The sequence below is a fragment of the Corvus brachyrhynchos genome, unplaced genomic scaffold (genome assembly GCF_000691975.1).
Source record: "Corvus brachyrhynchos isolate BGI_N302 unplaced genomic scaffold, ASM69197v1 scaffold202, whole genome shotgun sequence".
Lineage (NCBI taxonomy): Eukaryota > Metazoa > Chordata > Aves > Passeriformes > Corvidae > Corvus > Corvus brachyrhynchos.
Window position 1 is genome coordinate 6,484,219 of NW_008238132.1, and position 26,074 is coordinate 6,510,292.

At 37.8% G+C, this 26,074-nt stretch overlaps 1 protein-coding gene across 1 annotated transcript in view; it reads left to right on the forward strand.

The window, feature by feature from the left end:
* RB1 (RB transcriptional corepressor 1) overlaps positions 1-26,074 on the forward strand; it is a 70,871-nt gene that overhangs the window by 6,825 nt on the left and 37,972 nt on the right. The window contains 16 exon segments of the mRNA XM_017733643.1: positions 3,208-3,320; positions 5,286-5,420; positions 6,336-6,378; positions 6,925-6,941; positions 7,152-7,207; positions 8,747-8,857; positions 11,106-11,254; positions 11,987-12,064; positions 15,739-15,848; positions 16,776-16,853; positions 18,154-18,241; positions 18,699-18,815; positions 19,496-19,552; positions 19,641-19,672; positions 19,751-19,827; positions 20,042-20,244. Of these exon segments, the coding sequence (XP_017589132.1) occupies positions 3,208-3,320; positions 5,286-5,420; positions 6,336-6,378; positions 6,925-6,941; positions 7,152-7,207; positions 8,747-8,857; positions 11,106-11,254; positions 11,987-12,064; positions 15,739-15,848; positions 16,776-16,853; positions 18,154-18,241; positions 18,699-18,815; positions 19,496-19,552; positions 19,641-19,672; positions 19,751-19,827; positions 20,042-20,244 (1,464 nt within the window).

Below are 26,074 nucleotides of genomic sequence, written 5' to 3' on the forward strand. Positions count from 1 at the left end.
GAAAGAAGTGAACTTGAGGAGGGAAGGGGTGTGAAGAGGGAAGTACTTATGAGCGTGACTTGCCAGGAAGATATCTCCTTATCCCTTCTCTCCTCCTTCTACCCCATGATGTTTGTATTTGTTCTGGTTTCAGCTGGAATAAAGCTGATTTTGTTCCCAGTAGCTGGTATAGTGCTGGATTAGTTTTGGATTTAGTATGAGAATGTTGGTAACGCTGGTGTTTTAGCTGTTGCTAAATACTACTTGCTCTAAGTCAAGGACTTTTTAGGTTCCTGTGCTCTGTAGGCATGCGGACAAAGATCTGGAGGGAGCATGGCCAGGACAGGCATCCTGAACTGGCCAGGGGGGTATTCCACAGAATGTCATGCCGAGTAGATAAATTCTTGGAGTTTTGTTAGGAGTTGCTGATTGCTGCTCAGGGATGGGCTGGGCATTGGTCAGTGTGTGGTGAGCAAATGTATTGAGCATCACTTGTTTCTATTGGGTATTATGCTTCTCTCTATCTTTCATTTCCCTTGCAATTATTATTAATGTTGTTGTTATTATTGTTGCATTTTATTGTGTTCCAGTTATTAAACTGTTCTTTTCTCAACCCATGACAGTTGATTTTTGATTCTCCTCCCCACTGCAGGGATGGGAAGGGAACAAGCAGCTGTGTGGTACCTAGTTGCTAGCTGGGGTTAAACCATGACAATATTTATGGATTAAAATCACTCAAATCTTCATGCATGGCTATGGCAGATACCTTATTTTCTGAGAAAACTGCTGTTTACCTGTGTCTTTGGTTGTTTTAACCAGCAGTAGCTGGTGGGATAGTCCCAGTCCAGTGGTCTTTCATGTTTTTCTCTCCTCCTTCCTTCAGCTGTGTTGTAAGGCAGGCATGCTTAGGTGCTGCTCACCTTTGCTCCTAGAAAAAAAGCCCAACCCATAATCTATTTATCTTGGGTTGTGTATAATTTTTCTTGTTAGGCCAGGAGTCATCCAAAATGTTGTGTTGAGGAGAAGGTGTCCAAAGCATCCTGTACCATCAGCAATGGGTGTGGGAGTAGTCCTGATACTGAAGTTTGACTCACTGTAATGGTTTGGATCTCGTGGATTGCTAGGCTGCCTCTGAGACTGCCTTCTTGTTTAGTGGTAGAAACAAATGAATTGTTATCCCAAACCATACTGGACAAGGAGTTTAAAGGTCATTCTTGCAAAACCAGACCTCTCTCCTATTGAGTAAACCATTGCTACAGCCTTCTAGCATTCATGCTGCCAGAGTTGAGCTGGGCTGCCCAGGAAAGCTAGGATTGTTTGGATAGGCAACAAACCAGGAACAATTTCACCACTTAGTAGCACTCAGTCTTCCTGCCCTACAAGGGGTTGTATTTACAGGACAACATCCTTGTCTGAGTTTGCAGGAGCATGGAGTGAAGGGAACTTATTTATTAAACAAGGTCAGGTGTATGCTCATTCTGTGTGTAGTCATCCTTCTTCTTGGTAGTTCACTAGCTAGCATTAACCTTCACCATTTTTTACATCCCTTTAAGTATCAACAAATGCATCTCAGTCTGTTAATAGCTTTTTTCAAAATTATTTTCTCTTGTGCAAGGAGTCATGATTTGTGGAAACACTCAAAGGGGAATGCAGGAAGAAAGTAATGACTAAAATAATTGTCAGTTACTATGTTGTTGAGGGTGGCTGATTACTTTTTCCTTGAAGCCTGTTCTATAACTCTTAACAGTTGCACAAGCCAGTGAAACTTTTTGTTCTTTGGAGAAGGCCCCCAGTCAGTTTTCCCTGATGTAAAAATACCACAGAACAATTGCCAAAAAACAAAAAATTGTTGGCAATATGAGTGAAATTGTATCATTTATGGGCACAGCAGGTTATTGGTCATGGTTAGTGCTGACTAAGCAAGGACATGAGTGGTGCAGAGGATTTTGGCACAGATTTGGAAGACCACATAAGGTGGAGTGAGCTAGGTCTGGTGCGGTCTTACTCCTGTTGCCTTTGGGGAGCATTTCCTAGAGTTAACAGGCCCCTGCAACTTGCATTGGTGTTGTCTAGGAGGCAGCTAGGTGGAGTGATCAGGGAAAGGATAAAAAAGTGGGCTAGGGAGTGAGCTAAAGCTAAGCAGTATAGAGGAGCAGGAATTCAGTGTTTCCATTCACTTGCTCCTGGTGCTCCGTTTCACCTCTGTCCTCCAACAGATGTCATGTCCGACCTAGAGCTGCCGAGACGTGCACTCAGATCCTGCTCCTTTGCTGTGGGCCTGGGTGGTGTTGGAGTTTTATTCACAAGGATGCTGGATGTCTGAAAAGTGTTCTACAAAAGTTTGCTGTTTCTGGAGTTTTGCAGGGCTGGACCCATACCTTGTTCTATCTTGAAAATAGCTTTGTTTCCAAAGTCTGGATTATACCTGCTTAAGGGGTTTTTTTTTCTGTGCTTCTGCAAATCAGTGTTCTCCAGAGGTTTTCCACTGTGATGCTGTTTTGGTGGAAGGGTGTTGAAATCTGAAGTGTTGCCTGTCTGGCTCCAAGTGAGTGGCTTGTGAACCATCATCAGGAGTTCTACTCCATGTGGATGCCATGTCTGTCATTGTGGGTTGGCTTCTTTTGATGAAGGATGATTGGTTATAACTCGTACCTTCTAAGTAGGAGAAGGCAGACCTTAAATGTAGAGGTATGGTAGGAAAATGGCTGGAAGTGCTTGTTACTGTCATGCTTTACTAAGCAGAGACGGGTTTGTGCTCCAGCAGTGATGAGTGGTTGACACAACTGAAATCGCTTATGAGTGTTTATTGCCTGTCATTGTAAAGGTTTTAATTATTTTTTTATGGCTTGGCTTCTTATTCTTTAACCTTCAGTGTCTTTTTATGGTCAAATATGGTAATTTAGGGAAAAAAAAAAAGGAATCACGACTTCTGCTTTTCATAAATGTTCCATGGAACCAAAGGTTGTATTTCAGAGCTTTGCTGAATTGTATGGGTAAAACTGATCTTGTATTGTAGGAATAAGAGTTGAAGTGCTTGGTCTTTCACCTGTATTGTAAAACCTGGAATGGTTTCCCATTATCAAATAATTGGCTGTCATAGTCAAATGTTTGTTTGAGGATGTTTTGTTTAACCATTTCTAATCATGTTTGGACTAATTAATGCTTTCCATGTATTACCCATTTTTATTGAATAATAAAAACTGTGTTTCCTCTCTTTTTTTCTGAAAGGCTTGTAACAAAAAGAAAAAGGAAACATGGGGAGTATGTATCTTTATTGTAGCAATTGATCTGGATGAAGTGACATTTACTTTCACTGAGCTTTTGAAAAGTATAAACATAAGGTAAGTGAGTTTAAGTGTGTGAATTTAGATTTCAACAATTAACTCACCAACATTTTTATAAAGAGACTGTCTTTAAAGCATAGTGAATCTTTGTGCATATCAGACTAGTTGACTTTAAAATGAAAGTTACTTACTGAAATTCTGAGTATATTGGTAAACTAGAAGTCTTGCTATTATATTTTAGTTGAGGGAACAGTGATACTTGTTTGATTCATCTATGGCTGGCTTCGGTTGTTACACAGTTTATTCTTGTTCTTGCTCTCCCTGAAGTATTCATCAGTTTAGGTTGGTGCAAATTGCACTTAAAATATTTTTCTTTCCCTCTATGAAGAATTTCCATAAAACCTTTTTCCCAGCATTAGGCTTAGGCTAAATCAAGAAGTAGGGGAAAAAAAATATTACTTTTCAAACGGTTTGCCAGCATGCTGCTCTTCTCAGACATTTTAATGCCAGTCTAAACTTCGTGCTTTCATACATACTTTCTGCTAGGGGAGTATTACTGTTATATTGTATATTAACTAAGTTCATAATACAGAAATTAAGATTATAGTATCTGCTTTTAAGGTAAATTTAGGTGGAAAAAGCACTAGGCATAGCTTGTGTTAGATTCAGCTAAGGGAAAGAATTCCAGTGCCATCTGCCTAGTAACTGTGCCATGTGCGGAAAGCATACGCAGGAGCAGAGCCTCTCGATGCTCTAGGGCAGGAGGCTAAGTCCTGGCAATAACCTTGGACCAGAATATCCTTTTCCTTGAAGTCATCTGTTATGATTAGACTTCTCCATGCCCTCTTCTGCCTTGCATCATCTCCCAGAGCAGGGTCAAGTCCAATGTTTTGACTTAATCTCTTCAGTGTTGACTGCCTTGGAACCGTGTGGCTGAAAGCCAATTGCATTTGTGCAGCGACATTCAGCATGTTCCACCCAAGTTCCACAGACCAACTTGTGCTGAAAACTGAGAGACTTTTTCTCTTAGGGTTTCAAAGAGTAAGGTGTTACTCTGCTGATTGTGGTTTTTAGCAATACTCAATTGCCTGTTAGCCCTGGCCTTTTTGTCAGCTGTGAGGTCAAACTGGCAGAGCTTTCTGCTAGTCATCTTATCCTCTAGAGCCTTCAGATATATTGGAAAGATCTTTTATTCCATTCCATTCTTATATGAGCTTCTGACTGGTTTTGTATCTTGTTTCTTTAATCTGACAAAGATCAAAAAGTCTCTCAGAATATTATTATAAAGGATCAAAATATATTCGATACAGTTGAAATAGTTGAATATATTTGATAGCTTCCTGCTTTTTAATTTTTAGCAATCTGCTCATTTTAGTTATGAACGTAACAAAATGCTTCCTTGATGGCCATAATATTACATGGATGAGTAGGGAGAGCTTTGATCCCATGTGTAATAATATTTCCAAAGGTTGGAGATCTCCTTGCCCCAATACCTGTTGAAAGACTTGAAATTCCATATAATTCAATGCATTCATCTCAGTTCTCATTCCTAGGTCTTTCTTTAACATGGATGGAGCCAAGGTTCATGTTCTTAGAGTAGTAGGAGCGTTTCTATAGTAGAACAGGAGCGCTGAGAGGTGTGTGTTGGATATTTGTGGTACTACCAGCAGAGCAAGAACAAAGGTGTGTCTAGTTAGCAAGTTCTGACTTCCAGAGATAATATCTGTGCTAGGAAAGAAAATATTCCTTCTGTAGTAGAGCCTGTATCGTGAGATACCTCTGCTGCCAGGCTGAACAGTATACCTGTGTCTGGAAACGTATAGGTGGGGCTCAAGGTAAACAAGTAAAATTTCCCAAGGCAAGGTTTCAGTCACTGGTAATAATAGTAAAAACATGCTGGAGTCTAGTGAAGTAAGGCAATGGGTTTTCATGTAGATGTGTTTTTATTTTCTCTTTTTAAAGAGCTATTTCAGAATATTTGTTTTCATGAATTATGATAATGTATTTTTTTTCTTTTTTCAGTGTATGCACATTTTTTCAGTTTCTGAAAGAGGTGGATGTTAACATGGATACTGTAAGCACTAAAGTTGATAGCACTGTATCAAGGCTGAAAAAGAAATACGATGTATTATTTGCACTATACCGCAAGTTTGAAAGGTAGCGTGTGCTTTTTCATTTTGCAATTGATTTCTTTGTTTATCAACATTTAAGTATTTGAATTTTTCAAACTGTGTATTATAGGAGCCCATTTAAACTGTGTGTGGGGAATATTTGCAGAACAGTGAAACTGAGCTGTTTACATGCATTAAATAAACACCTCTTACATTTTACTCTGTAACTATCACAATGCTTTGTTAAACAATCCCCTTGTTGCAGTACAAACAGTAGTAAGACTAGCCTGACAAGTTATTACTACTCACTTTAGGCTTTTTACAGATATAAAGAGGATTGGTTTACTATCTAATGTTTTTTTTTTTAATTTAACATTTTGCCTTCCAAATCACAAAAGACTCTCAAATATCTTTTAAATAACCTTTGACAGTAGTAGGAGATCACCCTTTGGTACTTTGTAGAATGAAGGCATATCTATCCTAGTTTATTTTTCCATAAACTGAATTTTTTTCTTGAAATTATATGTACCTAGAATAATTGGGAAGCAGCATTACACCACAAGGCTTTCAGTGACACTGAAGAAATACTAAAGATTTTTAAATGCCCTTTTATAGAGTGTTTTGTGCAGCTGCAGCACACTTTGCTGTGTTGTACAGAACACTGAGTAACTATGTACAAATCGTGTCTTTCTGGAAAAGAGTAATTTTATTATACCAAGTTAAAATTGTTTGCTGTCTAAGCTTTGACATAAATATGCAAACAACATTATTTCAGGCTTGCCAGGGCCATAGTTGATCTGTTGTTAATCTGTTCTTTGAGTCAGATTTTTTTTTTTTTTTTTAGAAGTTAGAATTCTGTTTTGTGAACTGGTGTATTTTTTAACTACATTGAAGTCAAAGATATTGCATATTTTGCTTGCAGAAGTGTGTTCAAAACTAAGAATTTATTTTGATTTTGTAGGACTTGTGGCCTTATTTATCTGGAACAACCTAGTAGTGAGTAAGTTTGATTTTCCTAAATTGTGTTTGTCAAGATGTAAAATGTGATAGCATTTTATCTTTTAACTCTTCAGGACTGACCTAAGTTGTAGAGTGTCATGTGTTTACTTTAGATTTAGTGTGGACTTTGAATTTCAATGAGATTATGGGAGATGCAGAAATCATATATGTTACCTATGTATCTATCTGTATATCTCTATATATGTGAGCTATACATTTGTGTTATATATATTATGTAAGTATATTTTTATAAAAATATATAGTGTATATGTATACACATAGAAGTGTATCTATAAAGTATATATGTATTATATTGTATTTATATATAAGTATATTTTTATATGTCTATCCTCCACGAAGTATTGCCACCCAGTGGCATATGTCTCAGCATGGTGGAAATGAATATGTGGATGGAGAGTGAGCTTCCTAATCACAGCAACAAACGAGTGTACTAAAAGATGCCTTAGCAACTCTCGAATGAGCTTGAGTTCATGCTGTGGCTGGAGAATAGGGCATTAGTCAAAGGCACAAGAGAAAACAGCTCATAGCAGTTCAGTGAATTGTCTACGTTCACTTTCTTTTCTGAGGATGTTACAGATATTTCCTGATTCTTGAACGGCTTTACCAGGACTTAGGTTTTTCAAATGTGTAGTCCTAATTACAAAAGGAATGGAATGAGATTTTTAGTAAACTTAACAATATGGGAAATGTTGCATGTTGTTAAATAGTTCCATAGACTGAAGCACGTTTTCAAACATTGTCGTTTAAATTATTACAGAGCTATCAATGCAAAGAAGTTTTGAAATTACTGGATTACTTTTTTACTGGCAAAAGGTGAGTTTTGATTAAAACACACTAATTTTGATGAATATTTTTGAAGTGACTTTGTTTGTTTTACATGTCCAGCATGAGACTAGTATCCTTATTACAAGTAAATATTTTGCAGACCTAGAATGTTTTGGTTGCCTGGCTTTTGTAACTACTTAGTGATATTTCTTTATATGCAGTTTGGCTGTTCTTTTCACTGATACTACTTTCTGTATATAAACATATATATTTAAGCTTTCTAAAATTGCTATGATTTTTTTTTTCTTTTACTTTAAAGGTTGCCATTCTGTATTTAAGTCTATTCTGAGGTGCTTTGTAGTCTGATAGTGTTTTGATAATGGATAATTACCTTAAAATTGTTTAAAAATTATTAAAAAATAATTACCTGGCATATTTTTTTAAATGGACTTACATATATTATAAATATACATAGTTTTATAAAACAAATTTAATAATAAGGTATTTTAGTAAGTCCCTGAAAGCATGTCCTCTGAGTGTTATGAATCTGTCTTTAAAAGGCATCAGTTACAGTTAATGCTGAGTGATGAAACATTTGTAATAGTTCATGGAGCTCCTGTCTCACTGTACTCCTCCTGCTAATAGGAGTGAATCATGTATCTCAAGTGCTGCTTACTGCAGGTGTGTGTTATCAGTGAAGTGTACGCATCCCCGATATCAATATCGGACTTGGATCAGCTGAGTTTCATGGAGCTTTGTCACTAGAATTCTCCAAGCATAAGCATAAAGCAAAACCTACTAAAGTTTTTTTAGCCTGCCTTTTCTTGAGAACAAAGAAAGCTAAAATTTACTAGAAAATAGTTGGGGCTTCAGAAGAGCCTGGGTGATGCTTGCTACTTCTGATTGAAAATAAGTACAAAAATTGCACTTGTAAGCGGAGTACAGGTAATGATCTGTAGCTGTTCAAAATCACTATCGACTTGCTAAATTTTTCATGGCAATGTACGCTGTCATGGGATGGCCCTGTAGATCTTCTCTGGCATATGAATCATGATTTGGGAAAAACTGGAATAATGCAGCTCTAAAAGTGCTCTTCATGCTATTACTTGTGTGACTTTGAAGTAATTTCATATACATTTGACAGGCTGAGCATACAGTGTGATAGCATGTTTTGAATTTCTCTTCACTGTATACTAGCATCTCCTGCTTTCTGAGTATTTAGCAGCTTTCGAAAAGCTTGCATAAGACCGCAAAAAAAGAAAGTAATGAGGAATTGCACAGAAATAAGAGGTTATTTCTTTACAGTAAAAAGAAAAAGAAATCAGGACTGAGCACTGAGGGCAAGATTTTGTGCACAGTAATTTTATTTGTATGTATGCTGTCTCTAAAGCCACGAACTTAAGAGCCCTGAGTTTTAAAATCAATAGGCTTTAAAGAACACTGGCATCCCGTATGATGCTTCCTGAATTCTAGTGGTAGTGTTTTACTATATGAACTTCCAAAGCTTTTTTCAGTTTTTCAAAATTACTGCTAAAATTAAGTCAAACATCTCAAAAAGGTTTTCTTTACGCTTTGAAATATTTTCAGGTAAAGTGTTGCAAGTGGAAGATGACCTGGTGATTTCTTTCCAGTTGTTGCTGTGTGTCTTAGATTATTTTATCAAACTGTCACCTCCTGCTATGCTCAAGGAACCATACAGTAAGAATTTTTTGGTTTTTGTTCATTGAAGTAGAAAGTAAATTTACTAAATTTCTATTAGTCATGGTAACATTCATAATTAACATCATAAAGCTTCTTAAGCTTATTAAAATGCATTTTTTTCTGTTTTAGTTCAATTTAGATAATAGTGAGTTTGAATTCAATTACCTGAATGTGGCAGTATATTTAATATAATTTTTGCTATGTCCTCTGCCCATACAAGTTGTTTAGGGACTTGTTAAAACAGCAGGTATAAGTTGGTAAAAGAGTTCAGGTTCTGGGTAGATTATAACTGAGAACTATTATTTAGGTTTGTCTTGAGTTACAAAAGGAAAATGTGGTGCTATGACTCTTATTTCATGTATGTGTAACAGCATCACAACAGCAGAAATGTGCAAGATACTGGACTGTACAGATATTTTAAAAAAATGGATAGAACAGTGGATAGCAGCTCAAAATACAAGAGTAAAGGTAAAATATAGACAGCTTTGCTTTTATTACATCTTGTTTGCTATTGGAAGTGTCACTATTTTAAGTAAAAATATAATGGGTCTTCTCTATAGAAACTTCTATTCGGTAGAATAGCAGTAAGTTTTTATCCATTAAGTTTTTATACTTAAAACTTGGAAAACCTCACTAGAAGGGTAGAGAAAGTAAATATTTATAGCAACTTTCAAAGACAGAATTCTATTTGAGTTAACAATTTTATTCTGCAAGCTGTGGAATTAATATACTGAAATATTTGGAGCCACAGGATGTGACTCACTTTTTTTCTTTACTAATTAGTTTATCATCTGCTGGGTTAAGGTGCAACCCTAGTATATTTAGCCTAAATCTATTTGCTTTATTTCTTTCTTTGGCAACTAAACATCCACCTAGGTTGTAATGTCATAGAATAGATAAGGTATTCACTACTATATTCTTAAAATTCCATGTTTTGGAGGATATTTATCTGACCTAGTGATTATTTGTTGCAGGTAAGAACAAATAACCTTGCTTTTATTCTAATGTGAAGGTGAATAAAGGGTGGGAAAGGATGGACTAAGGACAAGCAGATGCCTGCTTTCCTCCAATACTATTTTGAATTTAAATTTGTCCTTCCTAGTAGGACAGACATACATGCTGCTCCTTATTTCCAGTGTTAAAAAGCAGATCCTTTTAAAAAACCACTGAATTGAAACTACCTGGTTTTGAATTCTGTTCATGCTGATTTATTTTTTCATACTGAAACTGTGCAGAATAGGAGCTCATTATTAGAAACAGTTTGGTTCTGTGCACCATATGTTGAAAAAAAAATGGTACCACTTGACACTACATTGCTGATATGGGTATCACTGTCCTAAGTGCAAAGCACTGGGTTTCTAACGCGAAGCTGTGTATGAACTGTCGAAGAGCTCTGCATTCTTTGAGAAAATAACACAATGTATTGTCCAAACCCTCGTGACCAAGAGGCTTCGTGTTGTAATAAATGATGTCAAGGTTTATGATCTGAGTAAGGCTGAGGGGATTGATGCAACCAGCCCTGCAGTGTAGTTTGTCAGAGTTTCTCAGAACAGTTGTCAAATGCAAATAAAGTTACAGGTGAGAGCAGCGTGCTGATTAAAGTGTCAGGTCTAAACCAACAATATTTAATCATATTAATGTATGTTAATATAATTTGCATATTTCAGCCACTGAGGCCATCTATTTTGAGTTTAGCAAAATGAAATATTTTTACCTTGCTGTATTAAAGTTTTTTGATATCTTCTTCAAGGTGGACTTGTTTGTTTCTGCTTGTATGCCTGGGGGCATTTGGGGAAAGGAGGAATTCCCTCCAGGACCATATTCCAGGTTCCTACCAGCACTTAAGTCCTGCAGTGATTTATTGTCCTTCAGCTTCTTGTTTTATACTTCTGTAAAAATAGAAAAAATAGTAACTCATCTGTGAAAAGATAAGGCTTTCCTAGCTTTGCAAAACTGATTCTCATTTAAAGCTACCTGCAGAAAGTGCTGTTGTATTCTGTGTAGAGTAGCTTCTTAAAAACAAAATGTCCAAATACTGATAGAGGAATTCAAAAATTAACTTTTTTTTGATATATATCTCCCCTAATGAAGGTTTCTCACCTAGCTAAATGGGTGAAAAAGAAAATGTGTTTAAGGAGAAGACCTGAAAAAGTATATGTGAAATAGAATCTTCTAGGTTTAATAACTTAAATTTATCTTTCTTAAGCTGGCTCTAACCTTGTGATGGCTCTGAATATCTTTCTAGAGTCTTCTGTGTCTGCAGTGACTGTAAATGGTTCAGCTCGCACTCCAAGAAGAGGCCAGAACAGGAGTTCGCGTACTGCAAAGCAGCTTGATACAGATACAAAAATTATTGAAATCCTTTGTAAAGAGCATGATTGTAATTTAGATGAGGTAATGCCTGCACTTTAAAGTCTGATAGATCTTGCTGCTAGACTCCATCTGGAATATGTATTTATTTAAATGGTCTTTTTTAAAAGTGTCATTATTTGTGCCACATTAACTCTTTGTCAAGTAGCTACCTTCTGTAGTGAAGAGAGAATACCTTCTATAGTTTCTCTAGTCAGTAGTTTAAAAAACAAACAAAACCACCCCAAACAAGCCCTTTAATGTGGGTGATAATTTTGCCAGGGTAACTGAATTGTGAAGAATACAATATGAAGTAACAGGCTGATCACAGCATGTAGCATATGGATGCAGGGCTGCTCTGATGGGGTTTCACAGCTGTATCCCATGACAAGAAAATGTATGCAAAAAGCATATTGCTTCTGTGGGAGATCTTAAAAGACCCCATTTGCCTTTTCCTTTGCTGTTAAATCTATTTTCGTGTAGAAAGGACTGATTTTTGAATATCCAGATGGATGATGGAAGCAGAAATATGAGAGGGCTAAAAAGAGTGCAGTTCTTTTCGAGTTTAATCGCTTAATATTCTAGCAAAGGATTGCATTTGCATGCTGACATATCATTGTGTTTTGGATATATAACAAGCTTCATTCTTGCTTTATTGAAAACAAACCACAATGCATTACAGAAATGTCTCAGTTTCTTGATTTAAAGATGCAAAAGCAGTGTATGCATGGCTGACTCTCTACCTTGATAATGTTATATTTTTAATTTTTTTTTAAGGTCAAAAATGTGTATTTCACAAGCTTCATTCCTTTCTTGAATTCTGCTGGTATTGTAGCTTCAAATGGACTACCAGAGGTAAGTGGAGGAATTTAAGACAGTGTGGTGGGTAGACCCTGGCTGGGTGCCAGGCACCCACCAAACCCACTCTTTTACTCCCCTCTGCAACTGGATGGGAAGAGAAAATATAACCAAAGGTTCTTGAGTTTAGGAAAGGATGGGAGAGAGATTGCTCACCGAATACCATCACTGGCAAAACAGACTTGATTTAGGGATGTTAATTGAATTTATTGCCAACAAAATCAGAGCAGGATAATGAGAAGTAAAATAAATGTTCAAAAAACCTTTGCCCCACCCCTCCTTCCTTCCCAGGCTCTACCTCCTCCCCATCAGCACTGCCAAGAGATGGGGAGTCAGTTTATCACGTGTTCCTCCCACTGCACAGGGAGAGGAGTCCTTCCCCTGCTCCAGTGGGGGGGTCCTTCCTACAGGAGACCATCCTCCATGAACTTCTCCAGCATGAGTCCAGTCCACAAGCAACAGTTCATGAACTGCTCCGCTGTGGGTCACTCTCCCACAGGGTGCAGTCCTTCAGGCACAGCCTGCTTCACTGTGGGTCCCCCACAGGCTCACAAGCCCTATCAGGAAACCTGCTCCAGTGTGGCCTCCTCTCTCCATGGGTCTACAGGTCCCTGCCAGGACCCTGCTCCATGGGTTTACAGCCTCCTCTCAGACATCCACCTGCTCCAGTGTGGGTTTCCTCCACAGACTGCAGATGGATCTCTGCATCCCCGTGGTCCTCCATGGGCTGAAGGGGCACAGCTGCCTCACCATAGTCTGCACCACAGACAGGAATTCCAGCTCCAGAGCTTGGAGCCCCTCCTGCCTCTCCTTCTCCATGGACCTTGGTGTCTGCAGAGTTGCTCCTCTCACATATTCTCGCTCCTCTTTTCTCAGACAGCAATTGCTTTTGTGTAATAACTTTTTTCCCTTCTTAAATATGTTATCACAGAGGCACTACTGTAATTCCTGACTGGCCCAGCCTTGACCAAAAGAGAAGGTCTGTCCTGGTGCTGGCTGGCATTGGCTCTGCGAGACATGGGGGAAGCTTCTGGCAGCTTCTCACAGAAGCCATCCCTGTAGCCCCCCCCAGCTACCAAAGCCTTGCCATGCAAACTCAATACAGACAGTTCAACAACAGTGTTTAACTTCGTGCCAAATTACTTAAGATGCCCTTTACCCATTGATGGAGTTCTAATAGGTTCTTCTAAAATTGTTTAGCAAAATGAACTGTTTTTCAGGAATGTGGGTTAGCAGGGATTCCAGTATTCATAAAGTATATTTAGCTTATACATTTGAATTTAATAAATGAATCTCCTGAGGCTAAACCAAGCTTTGCTCAAAGCAAAAACTTTTGCTCAAAGCAAAACACAAGAGTTGCATATCCATGACCTTGGTAAGGCCATTCATCTAAAATACAACTATTACAATATTAGGTTTCTGAAGTCACTCAATAAATGCTTAAAGTCTTAAATTACACACCTTAATTTAAATATAAATGAGACATGTTATTGTAGTGTTGTTGGAAAGATATCCAAAAGATTAGTCTCAGTTTCACAACTTGGCAGAGTTTGGACTGCTGTGTCTGTGCAGAATTACTTTCATCTTGCTGAGCTGTAGCCTGGATGCAGCAGACTACCTCTATGCAATTGCATCCAGAGTGCATTTTAATGGGTAACTTCTTGCAGTGTGTTTACATGCATCATTCTTAAAAGAGTAGGTTTAGCTGTGTGTCACCAGTAGATGTGGTAACCTGAAAATAAGCATCCCTGAAGCTGATCAGAGCAATGAGTCTGCAGGGTTCAACCAAGAGTATCTTCTGTTCAGTTTCATAGTGTATTGGGTGAGGAACAAAGTACAGGACTCACTAAAGATCTTAATCTCTTCCTAAGTTAATTTTTCAGGGTATCAGTTGCCTGTTTAGACTTTTCAATTTATGTGTGTACATATAGTTGGGAAACCCTATATGAACTTCCAGGCAAAGGTCATTTTACAGCTTATTCTTGAATCAGAAGGTTTTCATCCAAGGCTGCACAACTTAAGCATAATATCAAAATTATTAGCCTAAGGACTTGCTGGTGAAAATTTTACAAAATGATGCATTTGAAGAAAAATACAGTCACATGATCTTTGCTCCTTAACCTTGAGTGCCAGAGCAGAAAGTTAGAGCTGTATTTCAGAGGTAGTTGGTTCATACATGTAATCAGCTAACCAGTAATCATGGATGAGATCATCAGTACAACAGCTAGTAATGTGTTTTTTTAATTTAAATTTTTTAATTTTACTAGCTATTTTATAATAGCTAGTAATGTGGGTTTTTAATTTAAATTGACTTTTTTCTTAAAAAAACACTGAGCTTTTGAAAGATTTCTTTCCAAAGCAAGAAAAGCCCTTGAGGGTTAAAGTTGGTATTTTGTTTGTCTTTACCATGTGTTTGCTGGTCAGGCTTTATCAGGCACTGATGAATTGATTGATACAGAACTCTTATTTTTGACTGAAGTTTTCTTCTGAGTTAGCCCAGTACAGCCATCTTGTCTAAGAGCTGCTGGTTTTTTGAGAAATTTATGAAATACGGAAATGCTTTAGATGAAAAGAATGCATGAGCCATTAAGAAGGTAATGAAAAATGAAAATATAATTAAGTTCTTAAATAAAAAGAACAGTGATAATGAGAACTGAAATATAATCTTTGGTTTAATAGACCTAATCTCAAAAGTTTTAAATGTGAGATCAGTTTGGAGCAAATCCATTTGGCAAAGGTAAGGAAGAGGGTAAGGAGCAAAGGTGTGGGGGCACCTTTCTTTTGGGACTTTCTCTTGGGACTGAGAGTGGACTAATTTAGGTTCATATGCACTGTTGCCTGTTTTTCTAACAGTGCCAGAGCTCATCATCATTTAATGTTTAAGGGCTCAGGGAGCAGATAATTGAAGTGGCTGCCTACTTCTGCATGAGCACAGCAGCAGATTCGGAAGCCCAGATAAAAAATTGCAGACTTCCAGTTAATGTTAGTCACTCAAAGTAAAAATAAAATGAAGCAATTAAAAAAAACTTCAAAAAAATCTAATAAGCTTTTCCGTGCAAAGTGAAGTCATATCAATCCAGGATTTAGTCAGTTAAGAAACTTTTTAACAGTTACTAAAAAAACTATAGTGTGGGTACGAAATAACAAGTAAATTTTTGTAGCAATAGGCATGTCTCTTAAGAACTACTCCAGTGCAAAAATATTCATATAAAATGAAGAAACTTCTACTGAGAAAAAGATTTGGGTTTAGGCCTTGTTGTCCAAACCAACAAAGACAGGGACTGAGCAAATTGCCTGACAGCTGTTCTTAAAAAAAGCATTTTACATTTCCTGCTCTTGGAGACACCCCTTTTTCTGGAAGGAAAGATTTAAAAGCGTGGAAGTGTTAGTTTGATTTGCAGGTCTGTTTCCTACTCTAGCTGTTTCTCCAGTGTCAATACCTACATTTCTTCAAAAAATTCTTATGATTTTGGATTGTTTTCTCTTATAAACAATAATTTCCCTCTGGGTATGTTTCAGCTGTTGTGTAAGAAGTAACTTTGTGACCTCCAAGGTCATTCTTTAGCATTTCAGCATTGTAATCATGAGGTAGGAGTAACTTACGTTATTCAGTAAATTGTCAGACTTGTTCCTGTAAAATAAATTTGGTTTTTTTTCAATATCTTTTTGAGGTTGAAGTTATCTTGAAACAGTATGATGAGCTCTATCTCAAAAACAAAGATATAGACGCAAGACTATTTCTGACCCACGACGAAACCCTGCAGCCTTCCGTCGTAGCATGGTAATATTGCCATTTCCTGCTCTCGTTCTGTAATAGAAAATGCGAACTTGTGTTGCTCTCTGCCCCCTTGTGTTATAAATGGAGATCTCTGTATCCTGTTGACCTGCTAGCTATGTAGTTCAGCTAAGGTATTTCTGGCAGCAGCAGCCTTGCTTTATATTATCACTTAAATAATTAGAGAACATGCGACTGTGACTCTGCCTAAAATGATTTGGAAGCTCTGCTCTAACTCTTACTCTGTGCAAGGCCAGGGAAAAGCTGAGGAATCATGAGGAGGAGGCATGTCATACTAGCTGATTAGATGTGCCAGAGGTTGTGTTATGGCTCTGAAGCCAGCTGGCACTGAATGGCTTGGATGGTGGATTCTCCATCCCTGGAAACATTCCAGATTAGGCTGGACAGGGCTCTGAGGAACCCCATTTAGTTGAAGATGTCCCTGCTCATTGAAGGTGGATGGGACTAGATGGCCCTCAAAGGTCCCTTCCAACCCAAACCATTCTATGATTGTTTGATTTTATCTTTTTTTTCAGTCTTACAGTTAAACACTAGCAATTTCTGACAATTCAGGATTTCTATAACTTAATGTGGGCTCACCATGTGAGTCTGAATTTATCTATGCTATGAAAATACACTAATTTAAAATTGGATTAAAAGGGAGCTGATATCATCTCTACATATAAATTAAGCTGTTTGTAAATAGAATTCTAGAAAAGAAAAAAAGCTCGGAAGGAAACTTTAGAGGTTGTCTAGTCCAACATCCTGCTCAAAGCAGATCTACTTGGGAATTTAAACAACTGGAGTGATTGGACATCTAGATTGTCTAAAAATCTGTTACACGTTTTTCTCTTCAGATTGGTAAGTCTTTATAGAAAACCTTGTCTTTTGAGTTGTATTTTTTCTTCATAAGTTTGTTTTCCATTTCTGTAGCTCACAGTTGGAGAGGACACCACTAAAAAACAATTCAGATGAGGAAGTCAATATTATGCTTCCACAGACTCCTGTTCGGTATGAGTTTTTCTCTTAAATGTGTTCTTTTGTTTAATATTGTAGCTAGAAATATTCATCTTTAGGGTAGTCTGTTTTAATTTTTAAGGAACTGTGGGCTTGTTTTTGTTGGTTTTTTTTTCCATAAACCATTCTGTACTTCTGATCATTGACACTTTTTATTTGTAGTAGATATAAAGCCCTCTAACAGTGGCAAAGATGCTTCCTTAAAGTTCTTGACATTAAGAAAGTCCAGGAGTACATAGTTTCTGCATTGGTAAAAATTTTAAATGTGCTAAACCAACTTTGATCTTGAGAGAAAGTGTAGTGATATTTAGATTCTCTCCATCCACACCTGGGCTTTGCTCTGAGTTTTCCAAAACTGATGCTATTTAAGGCAATTCATGTGAAGGCCCATTCACTAGCACTGATTTTGGGCTGTAGTAACTGTTTTTCATGAAGCCACAAGTGTCAGTAGATGGCAGCAAAGTTTTGATCACCAACTTAGAGTGGCGAGTGTATCCTTATCTGTCCCTGATTAAACAGAACTCTGTAGAGGATATGCTGAAAGCATCATGCTTATTGCTTTGAATTACCTTACAGTGTTGTATTTCTGAACTTAGACTCATAGAATCTTCTTTAAAGCCCCCTGAAACTGAGACAATCTAATAATTTTTATCAGTGGATTTGTATCTGGTCATTTATGTAGAAATTAGTATATAAAAAGGGTGTAAGTACTAGTTTAGAGCATAATGAGGATGTGTTGTATGTGTTTCGTTTTATGTTTTTCCAGTGTTCTGATGCTTTTCCTTGTCATTACTAGAGTTCTGGCAGACGTGATTTATTTCACCAATACCTTGTGAAAAGTAGATTAAAGAGAAATGCATCTTTGCACTGCTACAGTTGTAATGATTGAACATGTTTTTCTTGGTTTTGCACTTGTTTGACTGGTGATATGAGCCAAATTGAGGTTAAGTGGTACAGAAATTTAAAACAGACAAACACACAAAATTCAACCAAAAAACGAAAACGACAATGAAAAATTCAGGAAGTAATATCACTGAAGAATCAAACTGTTTCTTAGGTGTTAAGCCATTCTTTTGGTTATTAAAATTATCACAATCTGTACGTAAATAATTCGATAAGTTGCATTGTTAGAGTTCATAATAGTTAGCACAGTGCAATAGATTTTCTCAACAGTTTGATAACTGGAGTGAGAACTGAAATCATAATTTTTATTGTGTGGGGATTTGCTGTTCAGTTTCTGGAAGCTGTAAAGCCCACCTTAATGGTTATTATGCATTTTATTGTGTTTTTCCAGAGCGGCAATGAATAACATTCAGCAATTGATTATGATTTTAAACTCAGCAACTGATAAACCATCAGATACTCTCATCATGTATTTCAATGTAAGTGACTACAAAGAGGATTTGTGTAAGATTCTTGAAATTATCACTGAAGCAAAATATACACCTGTAGATCTGATGCACTTGTTTTTGAAGGAGTAAATTTTTATTGGGTTGGTTTAAATGTCATCATTCATTGTAGAAAGCACTTCTCTCTAACTGTTGTGTACTGGAACCTTTATAAGTGCTTAAATACTTTAGTTACTGAGCTAAAAATTAAAATTCTTTTATGTATGTACTGAATGGGAAATAAAAGGGGGTATAAACGGGAAACAAAAAAGTGAAAAATGTGTACTGCACTCTTTTAAATACTCCATTTTTATTTATGTTGATGACCTTATTGAGAGGTGTTACAAAGGGAAGCAGGACTTTTAATCATTTAAATGATTAAAATGTTTTTGAAGTAAAATTTCTTTTCTTTGCCCTTCCTTCCCCTAATTTGCTTCATGTACTTTATTAGAATTGCACAGTGAACCCTAAGGATAGTATCCTGAAAAGAGTGGAAAGTTTTGACCACATCTTCAAAAAGAAATTTGCTGAAGCAGTTGGACAAGGATGGGCTGAAATTGGCTCACAGGTAGGTATTTGGGCTGAGTATCACTTGTTTGAACTGTTAGTTAGCACTGGCTAATGTGAGACCTGACTTACTGACCATCCTTATTCAGTGCAGATCAGTAAAGGTAAAAAGTAACAGTATTCTTTTCAAATTGAGGAAGCACTGTAAAGATAGTATTTAACAAATTCCTCTTAATATATAAGGAACTGGATGGAAGTATGTTGGAAGCACTTTACTGAAGAACGGGAAAATTGCTGGCTAAAATACATTAAGTGAAACATATATTTGCATTCATTAAGCTAACTTGGCCTAAAACTGCAAAAGGTGACTCACTTCCTTATAAAATCAGGAGGGCAGCTGTGCTTTCAACAAGGATTTTGGAAAATAAATCCCACCAAGTTTGTACTCGACAGTCTCCTTCCTGTCTGTCAGCCCTGCTTTTTATCCTGTTAGCGTGAATCAACGTGAGCACAGTTCATGTTGTTACACTTGGTTAAATCTTCACATGGTTGGGGTAGTCACACACCTTAGTACTCCTTGAGGCCTCTCCAATGTTATTGGCAAGTGGAACTGGGGACTGTAACTTCTTTATAGTGGCTCTGTCAAAAACTGGAATGTTCTGGATTGTTAAAACATGAGAGTCTGCCTGTTGTAGTGTGTTAAAACATCTTGTAATATTCCTTAATTTCTCATTCTAACAGAGGTACAAGCTTGGGGTGCGTCTGTATTACAGAGTAATGGAGTCCATGCTGAAGTCGGTAAGTTTTGTACTGCTATCTCAGCACTGGCACTACATCTAGAAATACTAAGAATATTCACAAGTTTGGTCTGATTTATTTATTTCAGGAGGAAGAGCGCCTCTCAGTGCAGAATTTCAGGTACTTACCCATAACTTGTTATTTAAGTCTGCTATTTTAAGTCTTGGGACAAGTACTAATAACTTCCTTTCTCTTCAGCAAACTTCTGAATGATAACATCTTCCACACATCTCTTCTGGCGTGTGCTGTTGAGGTTGTCATGGCTACGTATGGCAGTAAGTTAAATCTAGAGTCCAGTACTTTGTGATAATTATTACCATCTATTCTAATCTGTAAAATAGAGTAAATAGCAAAAAAACTGCCCAAAATGCAAAAAGCAACTCCCTGAAATGTCTGAGCTAGCAATGAGTCAATAAATAGAAAAAGGAGAAAAGATCAAAAGTGGAAGAATGTAGAATTTGTGATAATTTTAGTCTGTTTTCCCTTCAGGAAATGCTTCACAAAGTGACAGTACCAGTGCTGAAACAGACTTGTCTTTCCCATGGATTCTCAATGTATTTGATTTAAAAGCTTTTGACTTCTACAAGGTGATCGAAAGCTTTATTAGAGCGGAGCCCAGCCTAACACGGGAAATGATAAAGCATCTAGAACACTGTGAACATCGAATTATGGAGTCTCTGGCTTGGCAGTCGGTAAGTGACACTTTAAAATAGTATTTGCCCTTGCATAACATACTTACTTAGAAAAAAAGAAGTCACGCCCAACTCTGTAAAATAAGTTGTGGTCTTGCTGAGATTTAGTTGTAGAAAAATAAATTACAAGAGCAAAATAGGATTCGTTTTGGCATGTCTTCTGGTTTTAGAACAAAAGGAGGGTATCAGAGGAAGAAGTCAACATAGCTCTGCTGATTTACGTGATTGTAAATCAACATCATCTTACTAGTCTGGCACAAATTGTAGGGGTAATACCCCTAACTGTGTTTTGGTACTAAAGTCAGCAATAAATTCTATGCTTTTATTTGAAAGTTAATTTTTATCCAGTTGCTATTCCTACCTGGCAATAGCACCTCAGTTCTGGGCATCTGATATGTTTGCTAATAGTACTTAAAATATTGTTTTGCGTTGTCGTTTGCATTTCAGTCACTTAGGTATTTTTGGATGCCATTAAAATAAAATGCTGGAAGGTTGGCTTGTTTTTTTTGGCTGTATTTTAGTAAATCAAACATTGTTTCTTTTCATTGTTTGTTACTTATAAACCAGAAATAGGCTATTTATGCCACAAAGCAGGAGACTATAGAGACTGGTAGTTTTGACCAGAGAGACACAAAGCAACCATTTAAGAACCCATCCTTATCTTTTAGTTCTGGAGAGGAAGGGGTGTTTTAAGAGGCAGACACTATTTTAGGTAACTTGCAGGCATGTAAAAGGTGTTTGAGAATTGTAACCTTCAGAGGACAAAAGATAGAGGTACACATACCAGGGTGTGACTCTCTGAGCAAGAAGTGACTCCTGCTACCTCTACAAACCAGCTTGAAGCCAGCTTACTGATCAGCAGTACACCATATCCACCAGTTTCTACCCAATAACTCAAACAAGGCATGCAGGATAATCTAATTTAGACCTGGGCTTTCAAACTGGAAAATCCAAAGAGTTGTATTTTCAAAAATTATGGGTATGTCAGGCTTTTGTGAAACAAATTATAATGTCATCAACAAGCACAGGACTATTTCAGGTTTTTTGAGTGCTCTGCTTGAATGTATTTTAATGTTTTGACTCTCTGTTTTTGAGTTTCTAGAGGGACATGTTTGGTACTGTTTTGGGGTGGCTGATTTGAGTCTGATTTGAGTGTTAATAGCATGGAATAGTTCAGTTGGAAGGGGCCTAAAAAAAAAAAATCACCTAATGACAGAGAAATATGTGGAGTGGAGCCCAGTGGAGGGAATGAAAAGAAGTGTGCATGACATGTGTCCAAAGGCCCTGCTGCTTCATTGATCTCCATATCCCCTGGTCTGGGTCTCCCCAGGCTCCAGACAGTGAGTGTCTCCTATTGTTGGAGGCTTGGCACCAGAGGGCACAGCAGGTTTCCTGCAAAAGCTGAGGACAGCTGTGGCAGCCAGGACAGGCACTGCAAGATCCTGTGCTGGCCTCCACTGCCTCCTCTGGCTGCCCATGATGGGAGGAAGGGCTGTGAGTTGTAAATAGCAGAGTGCTCAGGAGAGGAGGAGGAGTACTGAAGCATTTTCTATGCCAAAATGTCTTGCTGAGTCTTTGGGTCACTGCAGCAAAGGACCTGAAGCCCCACATGGAAATGTAAAGCCATGAGTCCTCTAGTGTGGAAAATTTACCCCTTCCTCACATCTGAATATTGGCTGGTTTTGCCTGCAGAGTTTTAATTTATTAGAAACGGGAGAAAATGTTTACAGGGCTGACTCAGGAGGCTGTTGAGGTATCCCAGAAAGGCTCAGCTAGTGAACAAAATAATGGTTTACTGTATTTTTCTGCAGTTCCTTATCTGGGTATTGTCTCCATGCAATGGTGTACAAGGTTTGCAAGTGTCAGCTTAATTAGCAATTCCCTCAAGAATGGGCAGGGAATTGGAGAAGTGTAGTTCACACCAGTAAATACCTCTGAACCTCCAAACACTTGATAAAGGAGGAGAGAAAAGCCAGAATGCCGCCTTCTTACTCATAAAGAATGTCTCACCATAAGTGGTTGCTTTGGATTAATTTTAAGCAGTCCAAGAAAGATGGACTCTCGATAAAGTTCAAGTGTCCTCATATGGTTAGAGAGTGGTTTTGGTTTTTGGGGGGTTTTTTTGTGGTTTTGTTTCCCCCCCCCCCCCAAGTGTTAAAACTAAGAAGAAAAGCATGGATTGAGCAAAGCTTATGCAAATAAACCCCCAAAACGTCTAGCTTAGTAAATAAGAATAGAAACTTCTGAAAAACATTTATTTACAAATATTTGTATAATGCAACTTTGATTTCCCAACTTACTTGCTATGTATTTTTGTTTAGTTCTTGTGTCCTCCACCTTCCCAGGTAGCGCATTTCATTACAAGGCTTGTCTGCTTCATTGTTTGCTCATTCTCCTGACTGCTTTAAAAAACAGAACTTCAATGAGAGATTTAAAAGGATTGAGCAATTTAATACAGAATAGCTTGAATTTATTGTAGTTTTACTTGTCACAGAGCTTTTGTGAGGAAAAATGCCTTGTATAATTTCTCTGAAAAAAAGTCTCAAGTGCATCCGACCTTTACCTGACTTCGGAAGCTGTATCAAGTGAATGTAAAAGATTCTGGTTTTTACTGTTTTCTGAAGATAAAATACTACTCCTTAGCTACTCATTGTGAATATGTTTATTGCTTTTGCATAGCTAGCTGATTTAGTCATCTGTGCTTTAGGAAGGAAATGAAACTTTTCTAGGTCATCCTTTCTTTTAACAACAAAATAAGCATAGCTAGACAAAATAAAGGGTGGAAACCAGTTGAAGGTTCTTCTCAATAATTCTTGATTTTAAAAAGGGGCAATTACGTACTGACTAAATCATGTGAAAAGTACTTCCTTTTTCTTAAATCCTTATTGAACCCTGAAAGGAGAAGTCCCATTTAACCACTCAAATATTTACCAGTGAGGTTATGATGCTTCCAGATGATTATGTGGAGATCATATTATAATATGATGTGTAATTTTTATTTGCAAAATAGAAATACACTGTACAATATTCTTTCTTTACTTTGAGTTTGTGCTCACAGTATTTTGAGCACTGTTTTGATTTTGTAACTTTAAAGGGAACTGAAATTACTTCAGACTCAAAGATGCTGAATAGCCTTTGCTTCATTTTTATCATACTTACAGAAATATGATTTAAACCCTTCCATAGTTAAAATCTGTTTCCTATGAAAGGGATAGCTTGTCACCTGCCAGCCTGGGAGTTCATGCTCAGCCTTTTCCATAATTCTATCAATTGTGGCCACCCAAAAAAGTCATTGTTTTGAATATCTCAAATCAAGGTTATGTGAACAAATTCCAGAATATTTGAATTTCCCTTAGAGAAAGCCCTGTCAACTGCCATGTCACATCTTTGACTGAAGTGTTTTTGCTGTTTGCTGCAGTTTGTTAGGAATAAACAAGAAAGAGCAGGTTTTCAGTGCAAGCAAACCAAACTCAAAGTCTGTCAGTTTTCAATCTATTTTGAGTGAAATATCTGTGGGTTTTGTTGGTTTTGCTGTGCCATTCAAGGAAATAAATGCCTATGGCATATCTTTGTTATGCGTGTCTGCAAAACAATCCAGCTGTATTTCCCTGCCTCTCAGCTTCCATTCTGCTCACAAGCTCTGAATGGGGAGGTACAAGCAAGGTACTGTGTTTTTCACGCTGCTGCTTAGAGAATGTGCTTCTTGCAAATGCCCTTTCATGGGTACAGTATTGGGGTAGTGAAAGGGTCTTGTTCTTCTGCACTGGAATTGCAGGCCAACCATAGCCTTGCCTGAAGATAAAGCAGAAGCACTCCACACTTTCCTGGTTAGTTCTGTAGACAGTAGTGTTCTGTTTTTAACTTGTTAACTTATCCATGTGAGCACTAGTATTCCAAGGGATATTTCTCTTAGGAGGGCAGTTTTAAAAGGTTATGTGGTAGCCCTTGCTGTTAGCAGGGACGAGGGTCAGTTGCATCACCACCTGCAACCTGCCAACAGTTCAGAACAGAATGTGAAGGTTCATTGTGGCAGGCTAGAGGGAGTTCATTCAGAGCCTGATTTGGTCTGGTAACTTCAGCTGTGGTTTTCATGTTTGTTTTTGTGTGAGTAACAAACATATGTGAAACCAAAGCAGTGCATTGCACTGCAGCTGTTGACACTGTAGCCTTCTTTGGCTGTATTGCTCTTTAATACATGCTGTCCAAATTAGTGTTTGTATTTTTCAAAGGAGGAAGGAACACCAGTATTGATATGTGTTGTGATTTGGAGTTGCAGTATGTTTTGGAGTTTATTTAATGACTGATGAAAGATAAAGATGGCTTCACAAAGTTACTTCTCCTAATGGCTAAAATACGATTAGAAGTAGACAAGTGTGTTTTGCTTTATTTATAACTTCTTTCATGTAGCATTGCTTAAACTGTGCTCCATAATGTTTCTCCTTTTTTAGCTTCTTCTTTTCTGTGGTTTTTATTGTTTCTATTCTATTTTGCAATGAGATCTACAGTGTTGTTTTATCACGCATTGTAACTTGATGTTCGCAATAAGTATTTGTCAACTAACTGTATAGTCGGTGTTTATACTTAAATACCTCATCCCACACCAAAGACTTCTGTTGGTTTTAAATGATGCAGCTCATTGTGGCAGAAGTGCCTTTGTGCTCAAAACCATGTATTCCCAAAGAATATATTATTGCATTAATATGACAAACTTGCTGAGCTGGAATAACAGCAGACCTACTTTGATCATGCATTAAAGAGAAAAATATTAAGTAGGTATGTTTGAGATTTGCATAAAAAGAGTTAGACAAATCCAGGTCATGGTAAAACCTGTGAGCAGTTACAGGTGAGTTAGTGCTCCTTAGTACTTTGGAATAGTGCAGGCTTAGCTATGCAGCCTCCTGGTCTTTGGCTGTACAAGGACACACTTACTGTGGAGCTCACTGTTCTCCAGTGCTTAGTGCCTCTTTCCTTGGGTGCAGTGTACAATTTTATATTAGGTTTCTGTGCTCCTTGTAAGGAGGAATTGAGCATCTAGAAAGGGGAGTTAATATATTTTCTTGTGGTTTTTTTTATCCTTCTCAGTAGGGTTTTCTGTTAGGTATGCTTGAAGTCCTGCAGCTCCTGTGAAGGTAGGTGTCTACATGCAGTTTAAAGTCCTCTTTGGTTTCAACATCTCAAGTGATTCCTTTTAAATGAGGAAGAAGTAGGAATGGTCACACTGTTACGATTTGATACATTAGGTTACTGGATAAGTGGTTTACTGTTGTGTTAAAAGAATGAATCTAAAACCTTGTTGATAGGCAGCCAAGTAAGGGCAGGCAGCAAGGGCTGGGTATTTGGGGCTGAGTCTGTAGTACTGGCCTCAAAGGGACAATAGTTTGGGCTTAAGTATTGCCCCACAGTCATTGGGGGTATTTCATTGCTAACGTGTTCCCTGGCATGTTCTGGCATTTGTCAGCTCTCCTCTGGACAATGCCTAGGCAAGATTTGGGGCATGATGCAGCTCAGGGACTATTTTCAGCTGCTGGTATGGATTAGCAGTGGAGAGTGCATAGTTTTGTGGGTGCAAGCTGTGCTTTGCCACTTGCCCTTGAGGCCTCAGGACAGGCTGTGGCTTGTTGTGCTACCAACCACAGATGCAGTCGTGGGCTCAACCACGAGTGACTTTAGTGCTGGCGAATGAGTCACGCGTTCCTGTGCTGTCTTTCCTCTGGTCTGCGGGACTCATGCGTGTTTCTGCACAGCAGCTGGCTTCTCCTGGGAAAGCTGGTCTGTATCAGGCATACTCCTTTGATGCCTGCTAAATTTTGCCTTTCCTCAGATACAGGAC